General features: G+C 41.7%; 4 protein-coding genes across 7 annotated transcripts in view; 2 read left to right on the top strand and 2 right to left on the bottom strand.

The window, feature by feature from the left end:
- Positions 1–3,760, bottom strand: part of ccnc (cyclin C) — a 6,964-nt gene extending 3,204 nt beyond the window's left edge. Inside the window, exons 1-10 of the mRNA XM_035678195.1 lie at positions 3,613–3,760; positions 3,138–3,244; positions 2,870–2,954; positions 2,284–2,353; positions 1,961–2,012; positions 1,686–1,741; positions 634–669; positions 446–537; positions 259–326; positions 68–147 (exon numbers count right to left, since the gene is read on the bottom strand). Coding sequence (XP_035534088.1) covers positions 68–147; positions 259–326; positions 446–537; positions 634–669; positions 1,686–1,741; positions 1,961–2,012; positions 2,284–2,353; positions 2,870–2,954; positions 3,138–3,244; positions 3,613–3,644 — 678 coding nt within the window. The 5' untranslated portion in view covers positions 3,645–3,760. The remainder of the gene's footprint in view (positions 1–67; positions 148–258; positions 327–445; positions 538–633; positions 670–1,685; positions 1,742–1,960; positions 2,013–2,283; positions 2,354–2,869; positions 2,955–3,137; positions 3,245–3,612) is intronic.
- A 115-nt stretch (positions 3,761–3,875) lies between these two features.
- ngs (notochord granular surface) lies at positions 3,876–7,721 on the top strand. The gene is made up of 11 exons (XM_035678194.1): positions 3,876–4,392; positions 4,624–4,789; positions 4,915–5,064; positions 5,228–5,347; positions 5,469–5,564; positions 5,967–6,101; positions 6,274–6,384; positions 6,460–6,570; positions 6,691–6,815; positions 6,973–7,272; positions 7,382–7,721. Exons 1-11 carry the CDS (start codon positions 4,196–4,198, stop codon positions 7,473–7,475), a joined length of 1,605 nt encoding a protein of 534 aa, XP_035534087.1. The 5' UTR covers positions 3,876–4,195; the 3' UTR covers positions 7,476–7,721.
- Positions 7,722–7,873: 152 nt separating this feature from the next.
- On the bottom strand, positions 7,874–12,642 carry pgm3 (phosphoglucomutase 3). The gene is made up of 13 exons (XM_035678193.1): positions 12,548–12,642; positions 11,859–12,067; positions 11,410–11,594; positions 11,190–11,257; positions 10,954–11,087; positions 10,619–10,814; positions 10,169–10,326; positions 9,998–10,081; positions 9,817–9,915; positions 9,568–9,687; positions 9,341–9,463; positions 8,601–8,774; positions 7,874–8,509 (listed from the first exon to the last, which is right to left on the bottom strand). Coding segments are annotated over exons 1-13 (1,641 nt in total). The 5' UTR covers positions 12,549–12,642; the 3' UTR covers positions 7,874–8,419.
- Positions 12,643–13,323: 681 nt separating this feature from the next.
- The window catches only part of snap91b (synaptosome associated protein 91b), a 23,598-nt gene continuing 17,483 nt past the window's right edge, over positions 13,324–19,438 (top strand). For all 4 annotated transcript variants that reach the window (XM_035678189.1, XM_035678192.1, XM_035678191.1 and 1 more), the window contains exons 1-2: positions 13,324–13,895; positions 14,014–14,290. In XM_035678189.1, the coding sequence (XP_035534082.1) occupies positions 14,161–14,290 (130 nt within the window). In that variant the 5' untranslated portion in view covers positions 13,324–13,895; positions 14,014–14,160. The remainder of the gene's footprint in view (positions 13,896–14,013; positions 14,291–19,438) is intronic.

Here is a 19,438-nt window from a genome sequence, read left to right as displayed (position 1 = left end):
GAATTTGTTCAGATTATCCAACATCAAAACATTTAAAAAGGACGTGTGAGACTGAGGCTGTTCTTACTTTGTCCATGTCAACAGAGAGCTCTGCAAACCACTGCCTGGCATCTTTTTGCTGTACCACACACGCAACATGCAGACAGGCTGTGGAGGGGAAATGAAGAACAGATGATCATGTTACATCTAATAAATCTTATTTTAAGTCGCTAACTACGTTAAATATTTGCAATGAGAAATGCATGCTGTCGATCTTACCCAAGGCAATCATGAAGGGAGGGTAGAGTAGACACAGATCTGTCCTGTATGTGTCGTTCACTATTCGCCTGCGGAAGAGAGAGACACTGAGTGAGCCCACCAACGGCAGCTAAATCGGGTATGTTGTGGATTTATTCGTCACATCACCAGATCATTTCCAGATGAATGTACAAAGACGGTATCATACCAAGCCAGGGGCAGCAGCATGTCTTCCTGTCCCATATCCTGCACATACTGCAACAGTGGTCTGTAGGGGTGGTACACTATCAGGCAGCAGTCCTGAAAAATAGATTATATCAAAAGTAAGTACTCATCCAATCAAGCAAAATACAGCCAACAGTACAGCAACAATGATACAAAGCTCTCTCCACTCACCATCAACTCAAGAAGGTAGAACTCACATTCTAATATCTGTAAAGACACATATTTTAAATTTATATATAACATATCAGAGCAGTTAAATTGTAAAAATACACAATTTTGAAGCTGAAAACGATGCTTTAACTACTTTAAACTCCCTCACTGCAGCATATTAGATGAAATATTCATACCTAGTCAAATGTATACATTTGCCTGAGAAGGGAACACCATTCCTCAATCACATGTCCAACACATAAACCTTTTACGCCATCATTATTACTACGTCTGCAGACTGGACTCGAGAATTTATGTTTTGGAGTTGCAGCTCCCCGCTAACTCATTCTCTACTGTGTGAACCACTCCCTCCTTTTATCGCTCCCCGGTGGCTCACTATAAATAATAGTTTACACAGCTCTCTGGACAGCAGCGTGTCAGAACAACCCTGGTGACGTCCTGGCAACTCGGCGGAGACGCTGGACAAATAAAATGCACGCCACTTGACACCACAGTGAGAAATGCGGTACCAATGCATGCGCAGTGGTACACGGGCAGCCGAAGCCGGAGCCATCTCCCACAGCAACAAGATTTTTATCGGAGGTTTGCGAACATTAGTTGTGGAATCTCGCGCACTGGTACGCACTCACATGGCAACACTGTGATACAGTGTAAGGGGTTTTTGGTATGCTGTAATGCAGCACGGCAGTGCATAAATAACTCGGCAGAGAAAGCAGGGAACTGTTATGTGATTGATTCACAGCATTGCTAATCCACCAGCATATTGATACTTCAGTTACTGGTAAATTATTTCTAACTTTGTTTTAGCATCAGTGCACACTTTAGTTTCAAGCTCTCCTTTAAGTCGGACTCTTACTCAAACTTTGTTCATCCCTTAAACACAAACACACACATATTAGGCACTTGTATCATTAGACAGCTGGCAGGGTTATGACTTCACTTGTCTTCTTTATGTTGCTGCATTTACTGTATAATTAATGTTATTTCTAATGCTAGTTTTTACTTTACACTTAGTGTTGTAAAATGTAAATTCTAACAGGTATTTTACTCACATGATTCATTCTGTAAGGGAACTCCTTTGGAAAGGCATAGGAAAATCTTGTTTTCACTGTTGGAGAAAAACAATTATACTGTCTCAGTGAACAGGAAACACTACTACTACTACTACTACTACTACTACTACTATTATTATTATTATTATTATTATTATTATTATTATTACTACTACTACTATTATTATTATTATTATTATTATTATTATTATTATTATTACTACTACAACTACTACTACTTTTAAGTTTAGTAAATGTGTTGCTTAACGACTTACACACAGATGTCGCTGCAGAGATCAGCCTGGTATTGGACACAACTCCAAATTCCTGAAAGGACATAAATGTTTGTGCTTAGATAAGTTAATATAGCACAGATGAAACAGACCAGGGTGGAGCTACTGGGGGACTCGGATGAGCAGCAGGACAGCGTGTCACTCCATGTGAAAGCCACATCACCACCCACAAAAACTGCCTCTTCCAAAGATGTAAAGAAATGGAACATGAGACAGACTATCTTGCTCATTATTAAAGTTGAGGTGGTGAAAATGTGCAAAAGTGTAAAATTCTTGTCTTCCTGGCACCACAGACACTTCCATACCTCAACTTTAGAGGCCAGGAAAACACAGGTAGGAGCCATGAGTACCGGATCTATACTTTTCAGGGAATACCTGTGAACAAAAAGAAATAAGAGATTTATCAGCGTTGGATGAGCAGGGACGCAGTGGAGATTAGGTGACAATGACGATCATAAGCACTGCTTAGAGCTACAATACGTGAGTTAACATGTGACATACTTTAAGGGAAAAAGGGAAGGTGTGCATCAGCTCAAACGTTTAACTTGCTATGTTAAAGGCTATGTAATATTAACATCATAACCGTACTATAGCTAATCAACAATATTGTGTTCTATTTGGACAATGCACAGATGTTTTTTTATAAAATATTCTGATCTAAACGAGGTGGGTTACATGGTTTCTGAGAATAAAATATCATTAGTTATCTGAATATTATAGAGTTATTCACGTTTTCAGATAAAAATATCAAATAAATGTGCCAAATGTAGTGAAGACAGACAATGGCAGGACAATATTTAAGTTGGACAGCTACATTAATACAACCAAGGTCCAAAATCAAACTTATTCTAATATCCTCTCATGAGTATTACGCTGATACCTCTTCCTTACCTTGCATAGAAGCGTTTGAAGTAGACAGTTGCAGTGGCAATGACCTGCTGCCGCAGCTTCAGGTGTTCCCCCAAAGCCTGGATCACTGAACCAGACAGAGTTAAACATCAACTTAACTATCTGTTAATAATTCAGAACAAATACACTGAGCACGTTAAAGGCAACTAGACTACTTATATGTAGAAAATACAATCCAACAATCAGTTAGACAGCATTAGTAGCACACATGTACTGTGTTATTTAATCCAAGAAGTTATGAAACAAATACCATTGGCAAAGAAAATCTGCAGCTTCCAGTACTCCTCTTCTGAAAGGAACTTCAGATCCTTCTGGCGCTCTTTCATCAGGTCCTGTTTGTCCAGAACCCACTGCAAGCTATTACGGGTTAAATAAAACACATTATTATTTTATTATACTCACAGTTACTCTGGTTAGTCAAAGTGTCATCAACCAAGCTAGCGGGAAGCACAACAGTATCATCATAAGCCACTGTTAGCCAGCTATATCCCCGTCGCAAAGCATGAAAAACATAAAAGTAAGCTGGTCTAATTCAGATTTTACAACAGCCTTTATCTTTAATGTGTTTTCCTACTGTATTTATGTATACAGCTAGTTTACATCGTAGCAATACTTCGACAGAAACTGATGGCTTTGACGTACGGCAGCGCTAGCTAGGCCTCACAACAGCGACGCGAATCTACTAAATAAAGACGTAAAAAGTCAAAATGTGAATAAAAACATACTAATGAGAACTCTGCCAGAAGTTTCCCGCCATGTCGCAGCAGTTGAGGTAGAGGAGCTCACTTTAAATTAAGATTACTTTGCTACAAAGAAGTAGACAAAACGGGCAAAGTAGTAACGCTAAGCAGACACCGGAGTAACAATAACAACCTTCCGGTGGATGGCAGCTGGTGCGGTGGGATGGTTCCGGATTTTAAGTTCCGGGTGTGTGGAGTGACAGATTGATGGATGTGCTCCAGAATTAAACACACTCAGAGCAAAACACTTAACGCAACATTATGAGTAAGTGCACAGCGGTATATGCAGTTATGTATTTACACACGTTAAATGAATCAGAGCGTGCAGACAAGTCAACAGATATTTTCATTATTACACAATTAAGATTCTTTCAACCGCCTATAATAAGTTAATTGGCGTAACCTTGATAGATGTTTGTAGGGACATTCACCCTCGGGTTGGGGAGGTTCAACATTCCTCTGTAGTGTTTAGGGAAGGGCTGAGGATATAAAGAGCCCACCACAGACTAAATGTGTGACCAGTTTCAAGTCTCCAAGTTGAAGTTGCAGAAGCTACAGGAGCGTCAACATGAGCCGCAGTCCAGAGAGGATGTCTTCATACCGCCGGCATTTCGAGGGCACCTTTGCCTCCCCTCTTTCCTCCCAGGTCCGGGTGTCTAGTCCCTCTCCCACCCGCAGGGACACCCGCCATCGGTCGGCCAGCTTCACCAGGAGCGGTGGGACGATGGGGCGCAGGGCCATCTCCGATAGGGCTCGCATGACCAGGTGAGTCACCTGTCACAGTGTTGTACTGACTCCCATTCACTTGTATTAATGTGCAGCAAATTTAAATACATAATTGTAAATCACTGCATTTATGAGATTCTCCCATTGCAGTAATGAGACTGTTACAGTGTGAGTGCATAATAAGTACCCAATAGATAAATAAGTTAAACTTTCCATGAAATCCAAACTATGATTCATCTACTGGGAACTCTTTTCTGGTCCTGTCTACAGCAGTGTGAGTATGGGAGCGCTGTGCTTTGGCATGTCCATGGGACTTGGGCCAAAACTGGACCTGGATGCGGCTGCAGCAGAGAACCAGGCCTTTATGACGACTAGAACCAATGAGAGGCAGGAGATGGTGGCCCTCAACGACCGCCTGGCAGCATATATTGAAAAGGCAAGAGGACCAACCACACCAACATTGGCTCATGTATCACTCTGCCACAAATCATCATCAACTTTCAATCTGAACTAATATTGTAATCATCAGGTATGTCTCCTGTATTTCTTCTTATACTGTAGGTGCGAACCCTGGAGTCAAAAAACAAGCTGCTGGAGGCTGAGATTCAGACCCTGAAGAGCCGCCATGTCAGACCATCAGGCCTCAGGCAGCTGTACGAGGCCCAGCTGAACGATCTCAACAGGGTCGCCGTGCAAATGAGAGCCCAGAGGGTGAGAGAGGTCATATCTTATGACCACAACATGTTTAGATTGTAAATGTTGTGGCTGGTATAGAAGCCAGGTGTGTTCAAAATATTTTAACATTCGTGCTCCTTTTCAGCTGCATTGTTTCCATGTTTGATCATTTTGCTGTTTATCTATCTGTTGTGGCCAGGATGTGTCTTTGGCAGCTAAGGAGGCCATGTTGGGCCAGTTGGACATGCTAAAGGCCAAATATGATGAGGCTGTGGTCGCTCGGAAAAAGACGGAGCATGACATTGAGGTTCTCCGTCCAGTAAGGAACAATAGAAAGTCTTTTCACAACTTCGAATTTAGTATGTTTCTGTATTTTAATTGGAGATTAATGAATCAAATGAACCAAACCCCTTCAAATATTATGTTGTTCAATGTCCCAGGATGTGGATAGAGCAACCTCAGCACGGATTGTGCTGGAGAAACACCTGGAACATCTGGAGGTTGAGCTGGCCTTCCTGCAGAGAGTGCACAAAGAGGTAATGCATGTTTGTCTACCACATACTGTGTATATGAGTCAGTGGCCGGTGGCTGGCATGCCTTTCATTTTATCGTTAATGGTTTAATGGGTTAACAAGTATTGCTATGACAGGTTATACTTACATCGAGAGCTCGTGATGGATACAGAGTGAGTGAGACCGTAAACATGGTAATTATCAACATGGTGTGAGGGCCTCATAGGAAGCTAAAGGGGAAAGCTGTGACTAACCTATGGAGCAGAGCGGTGGAGTGAACCTTCCTTTATAACAACACGTTTATGTTATTAAGGATATGACTTACCCACATACCAGATTAATAAAATCATCTTTCATATTGGAGGTAGAGACCACAGCATATATTCTCAGTCTTTTAACTTCTGGTTGTTTATGATCCACTGCAAGGAAATCGAGGAACTGATGCAGCAGATCTACACAGTAGCCACCAAGGTGGACCTGAGCTTTGGCCTCCCAGACCTCTCCACTGCTCTCAGACAGATTCAGTCTCAGTATGACAGCATTGCCGCCAAAAACCTACAGGTACGATGCATTAGTGCAACAATGAAGTGTAACAACTGATGTTATTAACACAAATGTTCATCATTATTGTTTGGGTTAGAAATAACATGCAAGAAATGCTATTGTATGGCAATAAAAAAACTATTGAATAATACAATAATCTACTGAAACACTGTTAATGTTGGTTCTTCAGGAAATGGACGCTTGGTACGGGTCAAAGTTTCAGGACCTGAGCAACGCCTCCACCAAACACGCTCAGAGTCTTCGAAGTGTGAGGGAGGAAATCGCAGGCTATAAGAGGGATGTGAGTATGATTTCCTATTCTTGTTCATGGTTACTACAACCACCTCTTTGCTTAAAAAAAGCTGCGCGTGTATAGATTCTCAGCAAGCAACGTGAACTGGATGCAGCGCAGACGAGGAATGAGTACTTGGAGGCTCAGATTCGTGATGCAGTGGAAAAATATAAGAAGAAGGAGGAGGACTTACAGGTAAGTGACACGATGTGCCATTGCTTTTATTTATATTCACTCAGGCTGTTCACACAGTAGGATACAGGATATCCTGTGGCCCAAGACACCTTAAAATAATTCTATTCTGTACTGAAACAGGAGCGTATAGAGGCAATCAAGTTGGATCTGAAGATGACCAAAGAGAAGATCGCTCTGCTGCTGCGGGAATACCAGGACCTGCTAAATGTGAAGATGGCCCTGGAGATTGAGATCACCACCTACAGGTGAACAAAACCTAACATCTGCCCTTAGTTCATAAGGTCCAGTGGAAAGGAGAAACATTGCAATTGGAGCTTATAAAATGTCACTGCACATTGGGTATTTTTCTATTTATATGCAGAATTCATTCTAACTCCCCTCCCATCTGTTTATTTGTCTCAGGAAGCTGATTGAGGGGGAAGACAGCCGTCTGAGCACCATGGTCCAAAACCTGTCCCTGACTGGTGGGATGCACCTCACTTCCAGTGTTGGCATGCGTGCGACCTCAGCCTCAGCCTCTGATAGCTCAGCCCCTGCAACGGCTTCAAAGCTAGACGGAGCCCTCTGTGATTCATCCGGTAGCAGGGCCGAGAAAGCTGCAGGTGCTGGCGGAGCAAGAGTGGAAGTGGCCTCATCAGACACCCAGACAGACTTAGAGGAGCAGGCGACTGAGGTGTCTGAGAGGAAGACTGTCCTCATCAGGTAGAGAGTGTCATTTGTAATTGTTCTCGAGCCGAACCGCTGACATAGTCACCGGATACAGAAACATTTTTTAATCTTATTTCTCCACCTATTCTTGTTTTTTCCCCAGAACAGTTAAGACAGACGAGGACACTTTTGAGAGCGACACACAGGAACGCACCATCATCATTTCTGGAGCAGCCGAAGACACAGATGAAGAATAGACCATTCATCAACCCCAAATCTCTCTGGGCGACTCTTTCTAACTATAAGCTGAACGGCAATATTATATGTAATGTTATTCAGGTGTTTTCACTGCTTTGAATTTTTTAAATTCAATATTTAATTTAAGAAAAAAACACAATGCGCAGCAGTACTTGTACTTATGCCCATTTCAGGGATTGTGTTTGTCCTCCATGGACTGTCACATCACTCTGCTCTGCCTGCTCCTAACTCCCTCTGGCTTTCTGTTCTTTTAATCCTCCTGTGTGTCGGGAACATGTCTTTCAAAGTAACTAAATAAACAGCAAGCAATTATAACTGTGTTTTTTTTATTTAAAATCAAAAGGATTCATCAGTGTGAATTGAAAGAATGAAAAACACGCACACACTTACATGACTCTTTTTCTTTTCCACTATTTATTTAATCCAAAGCAGCAACTGACAATAAAGGGAAGACCAATTGCTACAAACTCCTCTCATGTAAACTTGTGATTTAATTTCAATGTTTACTAAGCAAAGAAATTACATACAGTAACTATTGAAAAAGATTTCATTTAGTAGGAAGTTGCATCATAACCAAAATCCGATTGAAACCAGCATTAAAACCTATACAGTAAAGTATCGATATTAAATAGAAACCCATAATTCACAGGCACACGGCTGCCTGTTTAGGATGCAATAACAAGCCAAGAGTAGTGTTACTCATAGCAGCATAAAACCCTTTCATTGTCTCCCCAGCGTGTCCCATATCTTCACAATGACAGACAAACACAAAGAAATAGAAAATTGGAGTGAAGTGCTAAGTGCAATTAATAGTACAAAATGATTTGGCACTTTGCCAAACAGGAAGGAATTTTGATAAATTACAACTTTAGAAAATGAGATTATCAACTGGCATTTCCTTCAAAAAGCACTGATTGATTTGTTATCGTGTTATTTTGTGTTCCTAGTGCAACGGTTTGGGTTCATCCCCGACTCCGCCAGCAAGACGATAAACTGCAAGGCTGACTTCATGTGCCAGGTCATCAGCACTCTCCTAGAACACAAACACATCGCCTCTATGTATCAGAGAATAAAAGCAAAAGGACAGAAAAAAGTCTCAAAAGTGGACCAAAAGAAACTCTCACCTGTGTTTCTGCCTCTGCGTAAACTCTCACGACATCCTCAGTGCCGGAGGGTCTCACAAAGGAGCGGGCCAGTCTGTACTTCTTCACTAAACTGTCAATGGCCTCCTGCAGTCCCGCTGGGCTCACTGCCTTTCTCTCTGCATCCGTTGTGTCTATCACCCTGCGGTCCGACACCTACAGAAAGCACAAATACATCTATTTATAACTGCTTACGCACAAATACGTGTGTGGAAGTGGAACTGATGGGAGTACAGATCATGTACAAAACAGCAAAAGAGAAAAGTAACAAACACAGGTCTGCTGTCCTGAAGTGTTGAGTGAGAGAATGAAACGCTACCAGGTCTAGGGTTACTGCAGTCACAGGTATATCGAATTATAAAGGTCTTGTTGGTGAAATTTAGGAACTCATAATGAATGTCATGTTTGGGTAAGACTTGCACTTAAGTCTAATTACTTGCTCATGAATTCTCCAAGTCAAGAAATCACAATGACGCTTTAATTTTAAAACTGCTATTATATAAAAAAGATCTATCAGAAGCAGCTCTTCAGGGATGGAGAGAAGTGAGGCCAAGTCTTTAATATTTTTTACACCAAAATTCAGATTTATCTAATACATTTTAAATAATTTCCCCTAAACTTCAAGCACTTTCCAGGATTGTCACAACACTAAGGTGACGTATTTCCCTACAAGATTACCTATCAGAAATATTATACATTATAATACATAAATTAATGAGAACCTTGACTTTGAGCTGCCTGTTTGGCAGGTCGCTGTAGATGGCGTCCCACTGCTGGATAGTCATACCCTTGATGGCTAATATGGCTTCAATCAGCAGCATGTCAGAAATAGCATCACCTACAGTCTTTAAAGATAAAAACACAAAGTAACACATCAGAACTGCGAGTCAGTAAAACAATGAGCTCGTTGCTTTAATGGTTCAGTGTGTGTTGGTATGTGTGTGTCCACCTGGTTGATGACGTTCACAGTGTTCTGCAGCAGGAGAGCCGCTCTCTTCATCTCGTCGTCGGCGCCTGGGTTCTCAGCTAGCTGCCGGATCTTCTCTTCCGCCGCCTTACTGAACAACACCTGACCGCAACCCACATTGTGACACATAATATCAGAACTATGTATTACTAATTAATTAATGACACCAGATATACCACAAGATTGTGCTTGTGTGTGATCTGTCAGAGTGTGTGTGTCTGATCTACTCACAGTGCCGTGACCGTTAGCCTCGAAGTACACACCGATATCAAACTCCTGTGCTGCGTGATGAAGGTGCTTTACTCCAGTTTTAGTGCACCTCACTATTACCTAAATCACAGGAAAAGATGTAAGCACATATTTATTCATTTGAAGAAAAATACATTTTAAAAATGCACTTGTGTTTCCTCACCTTCATGGTGTCTTCCAGGTAGTGTGTTGAGCTTCCGTTAGCATAAGCGGTTTGCACCACAGCTATCTTCAGATCTAAACCAGCCTGTATGAACAGAAACAAAAACCATTCACTAAGAGTTTGAGTAAGTCTGCCTATTTGTTGTTTTCATGTTTGTATTTGAGGGATTACCTGTGTGAGCAGCTCTTTAAGGAAAGTGCTGATGAGAGTTGCGATTTTGTCTCCATCCAGAAGGTGAAACTGTCCTTCAGTGTCGGTGTAGTAGTAAACTATTCGGTCAGCATCGCCGTCGAAGGAACAGCCACGCTCCCCTGGGTTAATCTTAATGCCTTTACAGAGGGAAGAGGAGAGGAGGAGTGGACATTATTGGATTTTGGATCAAATTAAAAGTTATAAGATGTTGAAATATATGATAGTTCTTTGGCAGTTTGCTGATTTACAGTCTCCATCTTGTGGTCAAACATTGCATCAATGACTTCGTATGACACATATACATCATATTTACTGTTTAGCTGTCACTCTAGTATACTATAATTAGAAAGTAGATAAAGTATTTTCCTTTAGAGACAAATAATATCCATCTGCAACTTTCTCTGCTCTTTGAACCATATAAAGTCGCACCTGTCGGAGCATTCTGCTGCACTTTGACAAAGTCAGCCCCACACTGGTGGTTGAGCTTTCCTTTACTGCCATCATTGAACAGCGATATATGCAGCTCCTTCTTCAGGTGACTCTCCATCTCACGCACCTTTAGAGCCCCAATACCATTAGCACCGTCCACAGAGAGGTGCTTCTGATCATCTGTACAATTGGACGTCTACCAGAGAGAAAAAGATGGAGGGAGGGAGAAAGTAGAGGTTTCTGGAATTATTATGTTATGGATGAATATATTGCACAAACACACCCAAATGTAGAGGGCTTCAATACAGTCATGGGATCTCATCCTGTTTTCTTACATTCTTTGTGAGCTGAATGAAAGCTTGGCAGAGTTTCTTATAGTAACCTTCCACTGTGGCTTCTCCATATTTACCCTGCGTGTTCTGACAGCAAACCATGTAGTGGAGCTGTGGGGTGGTCACCAAACCATAGTCTGATGAACAAGACAAGAAGGGAAAAAAGGTACAGAAATGAATGACACTAACTAAGTAAGCAAATGAATATCATGAGGTTATTAAAGTTTAATTAAACCTACCTTTGCTGTGACCACCAAGTGCAGATACTCCATCCAGGACTGCCTGTGAAAGGCTGGCACTGCTGCTTCTATAGTCAAAGGACAAAAGTGTTTTTTTTAGTCTTTTGTTATACCTGTTTTTGAGTCTAGAATTAATGACACAAAGTGGCATAAAAGCCTGGTAAAAGTGCATTTAGTTTAATTTTGAGCCCATCTATGAAATCCAAACAAGTTCATATACCTGGTATCTTTGCCAACAAACACGTTAGCCTCCTGGCTCATGTTTATGGCCTCCTTCTCTATAACGTCCTTCAGAGCAGCGAGCAAATCTTCCTGCTCGGCGTTGGCCAGCTGGGTGGCATAGCCCTCCCATGTCGGAGTCACCATCTCCCCCATGGGGTCAACCAGCTTCACGCCGTTGTCCTCCTACACGAGTGCAGATATAAAAAGACATACGGGAGGATGTTGAAGGGGAGGATTATGATTACAAGGTGTTTTAGGGTTGTTAAACTGGCAGTACAACATCATGGGGTCAAATAAACAAGGTTATGACTTGAAAGGTTAACCGAGAATTTTAAAATAAAACCAATAATTTGATCCACACAGAATACAAATTAAACTGTGTGTCTATGGCAAGACACACAGTTTAACATAAAGTGGCATATTAACGTTTTTGAACCTCCTTCTCACCTCAGGGTTGTGTGATGCGGTGACCATGACTCCGATGGTTGCTTCGGTCTTTTTGGAGCGGAGGGTGGCCAGCAGTCCCATCCTGAACATGACGTGATCCAGCTGTTTGGCGTTGGTCCTGAAACCAGCGGTGCCATACTGCAAAACCAAACCTGCAGGCTTAGGGTGCAGACTGGACTTCTTTGATACTTCCTCAAACTGGGCCATCACTAAAACACATCATGAACACATAACAAACACACCGAAGTATTATTCATTTACAACTTTAGTACTATTATTACTGCATACACATATAAGATGGCTTCTAATGTTGTAGCTAGTTAAAGCAGGTCGAATTTTAATTATATGATAAACTAAAACATACTGAAAAATCTACCAAGCTTTTCAAACATAGGCTACACATGAATTAAAATATAATGCACGCGTACATTTGGATTAAAACGACAACTGAAAACAACCAAGCTTTCATATAACAAGTCAAAGGACGAGGGGGCAAAGTTTGCAGCAGTCTGTCGTCTACCAAAGAGATCAACTCAATAAAGTGAATCACATTAATTGAATGACAGAGCAACTTACTTGACCTCAGCTACATTAACACACAGAACAAACTGCTGCCTCCGGGAATGAACGTAAAAGACAAAACAAAGCTGTGACTATAAGCGCTTTAAGTTGTTTTTTAATTCACTTACTGTTCTTCTAGATGATAAGCAGTGAAGTGTAGTCAATGAAACGCTTCCTGTTCTTCCGGTTCCTCCCTCTCATTGACGACGTGGCTACAGTTCCGTGCACGTCACGTGACGTAAGCACGTTCAGCGTGCCTATCAGTGCGCTGTATTTCTCCCATTAGAGGAGTAAGGCTCTGATGTAGGGATGCCCTGAACACCGCCACCGAGCAAAATGACCATATACAGTTATTATTTAATGTTATATGCTCGTTCCTACAAAATATCATGCTGCTTGCTTCAGAGCAGATGTGGTTACATCCATTTTAGGTTAAAATATCCCCAAGAAAAGCATTATTTTAGGCCCATGTAGCACAAATATGGGGGGTGGGTTTGGACACATTTAAAACTGCTCTGTTTGCTCTTGTCTTAACAGTATTGTAGGCCGGAATATAACCCTGATCAACTTAGCTGATCACAAACACAAATCTAAACATGCCGTGGTATGGGCAATCAGAGGGTCTGCTTAAATCTACCAGAAAGTGTTTCACCTTCATCATCTGTCTCTCTGCATCCTGTACGTGCAAACCTGTGCGATGCATAGCTGACATGCAGCAGCAACATAAGCCACAGTCACGCTCGTATATTAACCCTTTGGCGCATCGTGATAGGGGTTTCTGCACACAGTGACCCCATGTAGACTCCCCTTTAAGAGACGTGGGATGCGACGTGTGTCATCCAACCCTGTCCAAGCACCCGCTGGGGGAGGAGAGTCTAGATGGACATATAGATAGGCTAAATAAATAAACAAACGACAGGGGGAAGGAGAAAAAGGAAATTCCCTTCTGCCTTTTCCTCTTCCTGAGCATCCTGCGCTGCGCAGTGTTGGCGACACCACCGGGGAGCGGTGCGCATTTTTCTGTCGATCGAGGAGAACCAGAGCATCTGAAGCGGCACATCTAAGCCGAAACTGACAGGGTCCGAGAGGAAAGAAACCCCGCAGCCTGACAACCGAGGAGGAAATTGCGAGTTTATTCATTCATCTTGAAAGCTTTTTTTTTTGTTCAATGCACTGAGGAAAGACAGCCAAACCTGATGCACCCTCCAAACGGGATATTTGACCGACCTATGGGGTGTTGATTTACATTCCGTCATTTTCCAAGATTTCTTTTTTTTTTTTTTGGACAATCAAAGCGTGCACAGCCTTTTACACTGGCCTATTTTCTCTTCTTAGAATAAATTGCTGCGGGCTGAGAAAATAGCTTTCATTGCCAGTTGGGTGTTACATAACCGAGTGGCATTAGCTGTCCAAGGTGCTGAACTGAACGGTTGGAGGACTATAACGGGACGAGCCGAGGGGAATTCACAACCTTGCGTAAGTCTACTCACGTCTCCGCGCATATTATCAACGTGACCGCGCGATTTGATGCGAATATAACATTTATCCTGGTGGTGTGAGCTCATTTTGTGTGCTTTTTTGTCCGCCCACACAGAAGGTCACAGGCCTATCAGTCGGGGAAGAGGAAAGCGCCGCTCGTTGAACCATTTGGGAAGCTGCTGGGTTATATTCATATATTTCCCCTCCCCATCGTCCCTGTGGTGAAATACATTACTGAGGTGGTCGATTCAACGGAGAGAAAATGTCGGGGCAAACGCTCACGGATCGCATTGCCGCTGCGCAATACCAGCTAACGGGATCAGATATGGCCCGGGCTGTCTGCAAAGCCACCACTCATGAAGTGATGGCGCCCAAGAAAAAGCACCTGGAGTGTAAGTGTAGTCATTCTTCCTCTTCCTTCTTACTGCACGGCCCTGGCTGTACGGGGCCTATAGGCAAACCTGGCTGCATACACATCCACCCAGACCACATGCCATCACAGCCGTTAAGAGCTACCACATCATTATGACCGGTCATTTCTTAATTCCCTTAGCTCGAAAGGGTGTGGTTCTATAATTAATTGATGTAGCCATGGTGATGACCCCTCTGGTGACCCTGTGTGTCAGCCTCCAGTAAAGATGATGGAAACCCAGAGAGAGGGAAAGAGAGTAGAAAGGGAGAGGGAGGGAGAAAAGGTCATATTTTAGGGTAGACTGACAAGTCATCCTCAGAGATAGACCATTTAATGTCCCTTCCCTCTGCTCCTTTCTTTAGCTTCACATTGAAGCTTTATTGTAGCTGAACATACTGAATTAAGTTCATGCACACATATACACATACATACATATTAAAATGTGAATGTTAAGCTAAGATGCTGTCTGAGCGACCTGCACAGATGTCTATTTTGATTTCATGTTGTCTATCAGTGAGTTCAGGCCGATGTGGGGCCATAAAGTCATAGCTGAATAAAATTATCAAACCTCACAGCTTTATTGACACATCTACAGATGACAGCAGGGGCCACCTTATGACAAATCATGATTAATCACTGTCATCTAGCACAAATACTGAGTCAGACCAAAGCAGTGGCATGACACTGCATACAGATGACGGGTGGTCTGATTGGCTCTGCATGTCTTTTCTTTTCATGTCTGTAAGTGTCTGTCTGTGTCTGTGTGTGGTCGCTGTGCAGGTCTGGTCCCTGTGTCTTGGGCTAGGACCTTATATCTTGTGATCCGCTCCCCTGCTGAATAATTAAATAACCAGCCAATGACTGCCTTGCATTATTTACACAGCCAAAGGTGACAATGCTAATGCTAGCATGCACCAGAGACCATTGCTTCCTCATTCTCTACATGTATTTGTTTTCTGTGTGTCTGTAACTTTCATCTGTACAGACTGTTGTAGCTATTGAGCAAATAGACGCTGGTACAAGCCACAGCCTCTTTCTCCAACTGCAGGAGGCAACTTCTATTGACCTCTTGATACCACAAACACTCCAGACAGGTGGCAATATCCGCATACACTTTATTTATAAGATAACCCATTATGATATAGTGTACACACGTATGGACACGTTGTCTTCTATGAGGTTTTTAGTCTATGAGGTTATGCTGTATCCATTTCTAGGGCAATTCAACAAGCGTCTTGTATGTAGGCCACTGTGCTTCTCTTGCATCTTGGCTGGAGGAAATTCCTAACCAAAAAAAACAAAAACAAACTGAAAAACATTTCCCCCTAACACAATATTCACTTAATATAGTATGATATATTTTAGTATAATAGGCGGAAAATAGGATATCAAATACTGTAAGTAACTGCAAAGTAAATGCACTTTATTCTTTTGTCACAGTGACACAGTCTGTGACCCTTGGGGTTGATGTGGGTGTGGGTTGTTGGTGGTGGTAATGGTGGTGCAGTACTGTTGCCATGGCAACAGATTGAGACTGTCAGGGGGTGGCACCATAGGGACAGAGGGAGATTGTGAGAAGGAAGCAGACAAATGACAGGCCTGTCATCTCTGGAGAGCAGGCACAATCCTAATGAATGTATGTTTCTTTAACTAGAACTAATACACTGATGGGCGCTTCTGAATGTTTTTGTAATCGTGTTTCAGTGCAGGTAATTGACTAAACATTTAGTCTAACAAGTGGCCATTACTGTCTCCTGATTGTACATGGAAAAATATAATAGATGAACCATCTGAAGTATTAGCAGTTATCATTGTGAATACAGGGGTCACAGGTGCCTTTTTACCCAGGATTCAATTACAAAATGAAAGCTGCAAAGGTAAAAATATGTGTACAGGATTTTTTCTCTATATGGAGAGCAAACATCTCTGCGGCTTTGATGCTTGCATTTGAGTTCTCACTACTGGCTGTAAAACACTCGGTTTATTTAGTCATGTAGGGGAAAGAACACTGGAGGGTATGTGTTACACATTTGTAGTGAACATGTGGTCTGTGCAAGGTCAGCTAAACACGAAAGACAAGAGGTTTAAATTCATCTGAGGACATGCTGAAAATACACTTGGTGTAGAAATAGCTGTATCAAAGAGTGGAATCAATGTGCTGACATGAACAAGAAGCTGATGACCACATTGCTGGAGCTACAGCTAACATGTCTTATCAAAATTAAACTAATTCCACGGCTGCAGTCCTTAAAGCAATAGTCCAGCTTTTTTGGAAATCACCTGCTATTTGCTTTCTTTCGGCTAGATGAGAAGATCGAGACCACTCACACATCTGTCCATTAAATATGAGGCTACAGCCAGCAGCTGGTTAGCCTATACAGACTAGAAACTAAGGGAAACAGCTAGCTGTTTCTTTTTCATGTAATCCCTACAAAGACTGAAGTGTAAAAATGACAAGTCGCTGTTTTATAGGGGGTTATGTGCCAGACTGTGTCTTGGCAGGGAGCTGCAACTTCATGAATTCTTGTCACTGCGAGATATAACGCGTTAATTAGTGAGCTTTAGAGGTGCTGATTGGTGGATTTTGTTACCTTCTGACCTTCTTGATGCTTAGATAAGCTAAATGACTTGTTTCCAGAATTTATGCTAAATTAAGCTAACCGGCTGCAGCCTAATATTAAACATACAGATATGAGAGTAAAGTAAATGTCAAACAATCGCTTTTGTTTAGTCCTCATCTCTCCTGCAAATTGGTGGGGTGACATTTAAACACATACAACATTGGGGTCACATGTGAGTTATTGGGGTCTCATGAATAAAGGGCTTCGACTAAAACCACCCACTTTTTACTATATAGTGCACTATAATCACTGCTTTTTTATTTGTGTGTTAGCATTGTGCTAAGAATCTATCAATGCTATTCGTCACGTTTCATACAAAGATTAATAGTTGTAAAGTGTTGGGTGTCTATTATAGGGAGTAGTGAATGAGTGAGCAAGGATTTTGGACACAGCTAAGATGCAAATTGGTGTGAAAGCACCTGAGAAGGAGTGGCAGGACAAGAATTAGGCCATCTGGATGAATCATCAAGTTGTTAACGTGTGTGTTCTGTTTCATTTTATCTGGAATATTCTGGCTACAACTAGAGTAGCCTGTTGTGAAACGATAAAAACGATTATCGCAGACAGACTGAGACACGGAGTATAAGACGCACTGTGACAGACACTATCACACACAAACATACACTCACACAGTATGAGACCTCACAGTTCATTATTAGACGTCTCCTGTAGGCCGTGGATTACCGTAAGAGTCTTTATTTAGCTCAGCCAATCCTCATTAGACACACACACACACACTTGTATGTCAGTGTGAGTTTGTTTCAGGTATTGACATCACAACAGAAAGCATGGATTATATGCTATGATATGGCCAATATCAACACCATTAAACACCAGTCAACAGATATAATGACATACGTAATTATTGCTTCTTATGAGCTCAGAGTCTGAGAATGGCTGTGGATCATGTGTGTTCATCATGCTAGTATGAATATCAACTTGTAGTTGTGCCAGTGACATGATAATGTTATATAATAATTTTTCAGCCATTGTGTACCGTGTCTCTCCGTGTGTCACTTGAAAAGGTTGCAGGGGAGTGAGCTCTTCAGCCATTTCACAGAGTGAAAAGTGAGGCTAAATCAGGAACTGGGAAAAAAAAAGAGTGAAATTGATAAACAGAGGATGGAATAAAAACTCTAATGTGGGTGTTGCAGAAAAGACTAAATAATACCTAAACACAGTGGGGGAAATGATGATTGATGTCACTGCAGATTTCATTAAACATAAAAAACATGAGCCATCATCAGAGATGTTACAGTATGGCTGTTACCATCTGGTCAAGCTGTACAGATGGATTGGAGCATAATTATTAGTTATACAAAGATCAGAAGAAGCATGCTGATTACTCTATTAACTTCAATCTAATTCAGACCATTTTTAATTAATTTGCCTTTTATTTTTCATGTTGATGATTACAGCTGATATTCTCTATTGTGCTAGGAAGATCATTAAATAAACTGGACTGACAGTAAAGCTGATAATAGAGACATGTTAGCGATGGTGTGAAACAGGTGGTGTCAAGACAGGTGTGTATGTACAATATGTGTGCCGGGGGATGGGCAGTGAGACAGCCACCATAGAAAGAACAGGGCCAGTGATTAGTAATAATTTGTTTACATCCCCCACAACCACCCTAACCCCCAACCCGGTCTGCCATCCTGCCACTGAACAGCCCCACGGCTCGAACTCTCATGTCTTTTCAATTCTTACACATTCACGTCTACATCAGTGCTCCCCGACAGACTGACTCTCGCTCTTTCTCTTCCTTCCTGGCCTTCTCTTGCTCATCACCTTGCTGTATTTTCGGTGTGGTCTCCACTTTGGTATCTACCTTCTCAAGGCAAGGCCTGTTCAATATAATGGCCTTCCCCCTCCTTCCATTATCAGAGGTGCCTGCCAATATTTGCTGCAATCCTCTCTGGCACTCTGTGTGAATACATTCAGTCCTGCCCTTGTTGCTCAGCTGTCAATGTCAGTGGGCTGGAGACAAAAATGCATTTGCAGAATATGTAAATGTTTCATGCTTCAATATTTTAAGAATCTAAACAAAATTGTCATTCTGTACTTATTCTACCCCAATTATGTCCCTCAACAATTGCAATATATGCCCCTATATCCATTTATGTAAATTATGTCAAACATGTTTTTTAGTGTGGTTAACAATCATTCTGCAGTAAAATTCATTAGAGAAATATCACCTCTCCAATTTCAAAGTGTTACTTCCTCTTCCTGACAAAATTCTCTCGCTCTCTTTTAATATTTGCGTAGCCATCTGTCTGCACGCTCTTTCTCTCTCTCTCTCTCTCTCTCTCTGAACAAATAACCCCAATATTTAAGAAGAAACTCCCACATCAGACAAAGAATAAATACAATATAAACGGGCCCCAGGTGCACAAAACTGTGTATCTACTGCGGTACAAAACTGAATACTTATTTGTATTTTTAAGTACAAGCCTGATATTTAAATTTAAGATATTTCTTTCACTAATCTGTATAAACATATATTT

Source organism: Morone saxatilis, unplaced genomic scaffold (genome assembly GCF_004916995.1).
Source record: "Morone saxatilis isolate NCDOM2014 unplaced genomic scaffold, NCSU_SB_2.0 Contig7, whole genome shotgun sequence".
Lineage (NCBI taxonomy): Eukaryota > Metazoa > Chordata > Actinopteri > Moronidae > Morone > Morone saxatilis.
The sequence above is the reverse complement of the archived record's forward strand: the minus strand, read 5'-3'. Positions and strand labels throughout refer to the sequence as shown.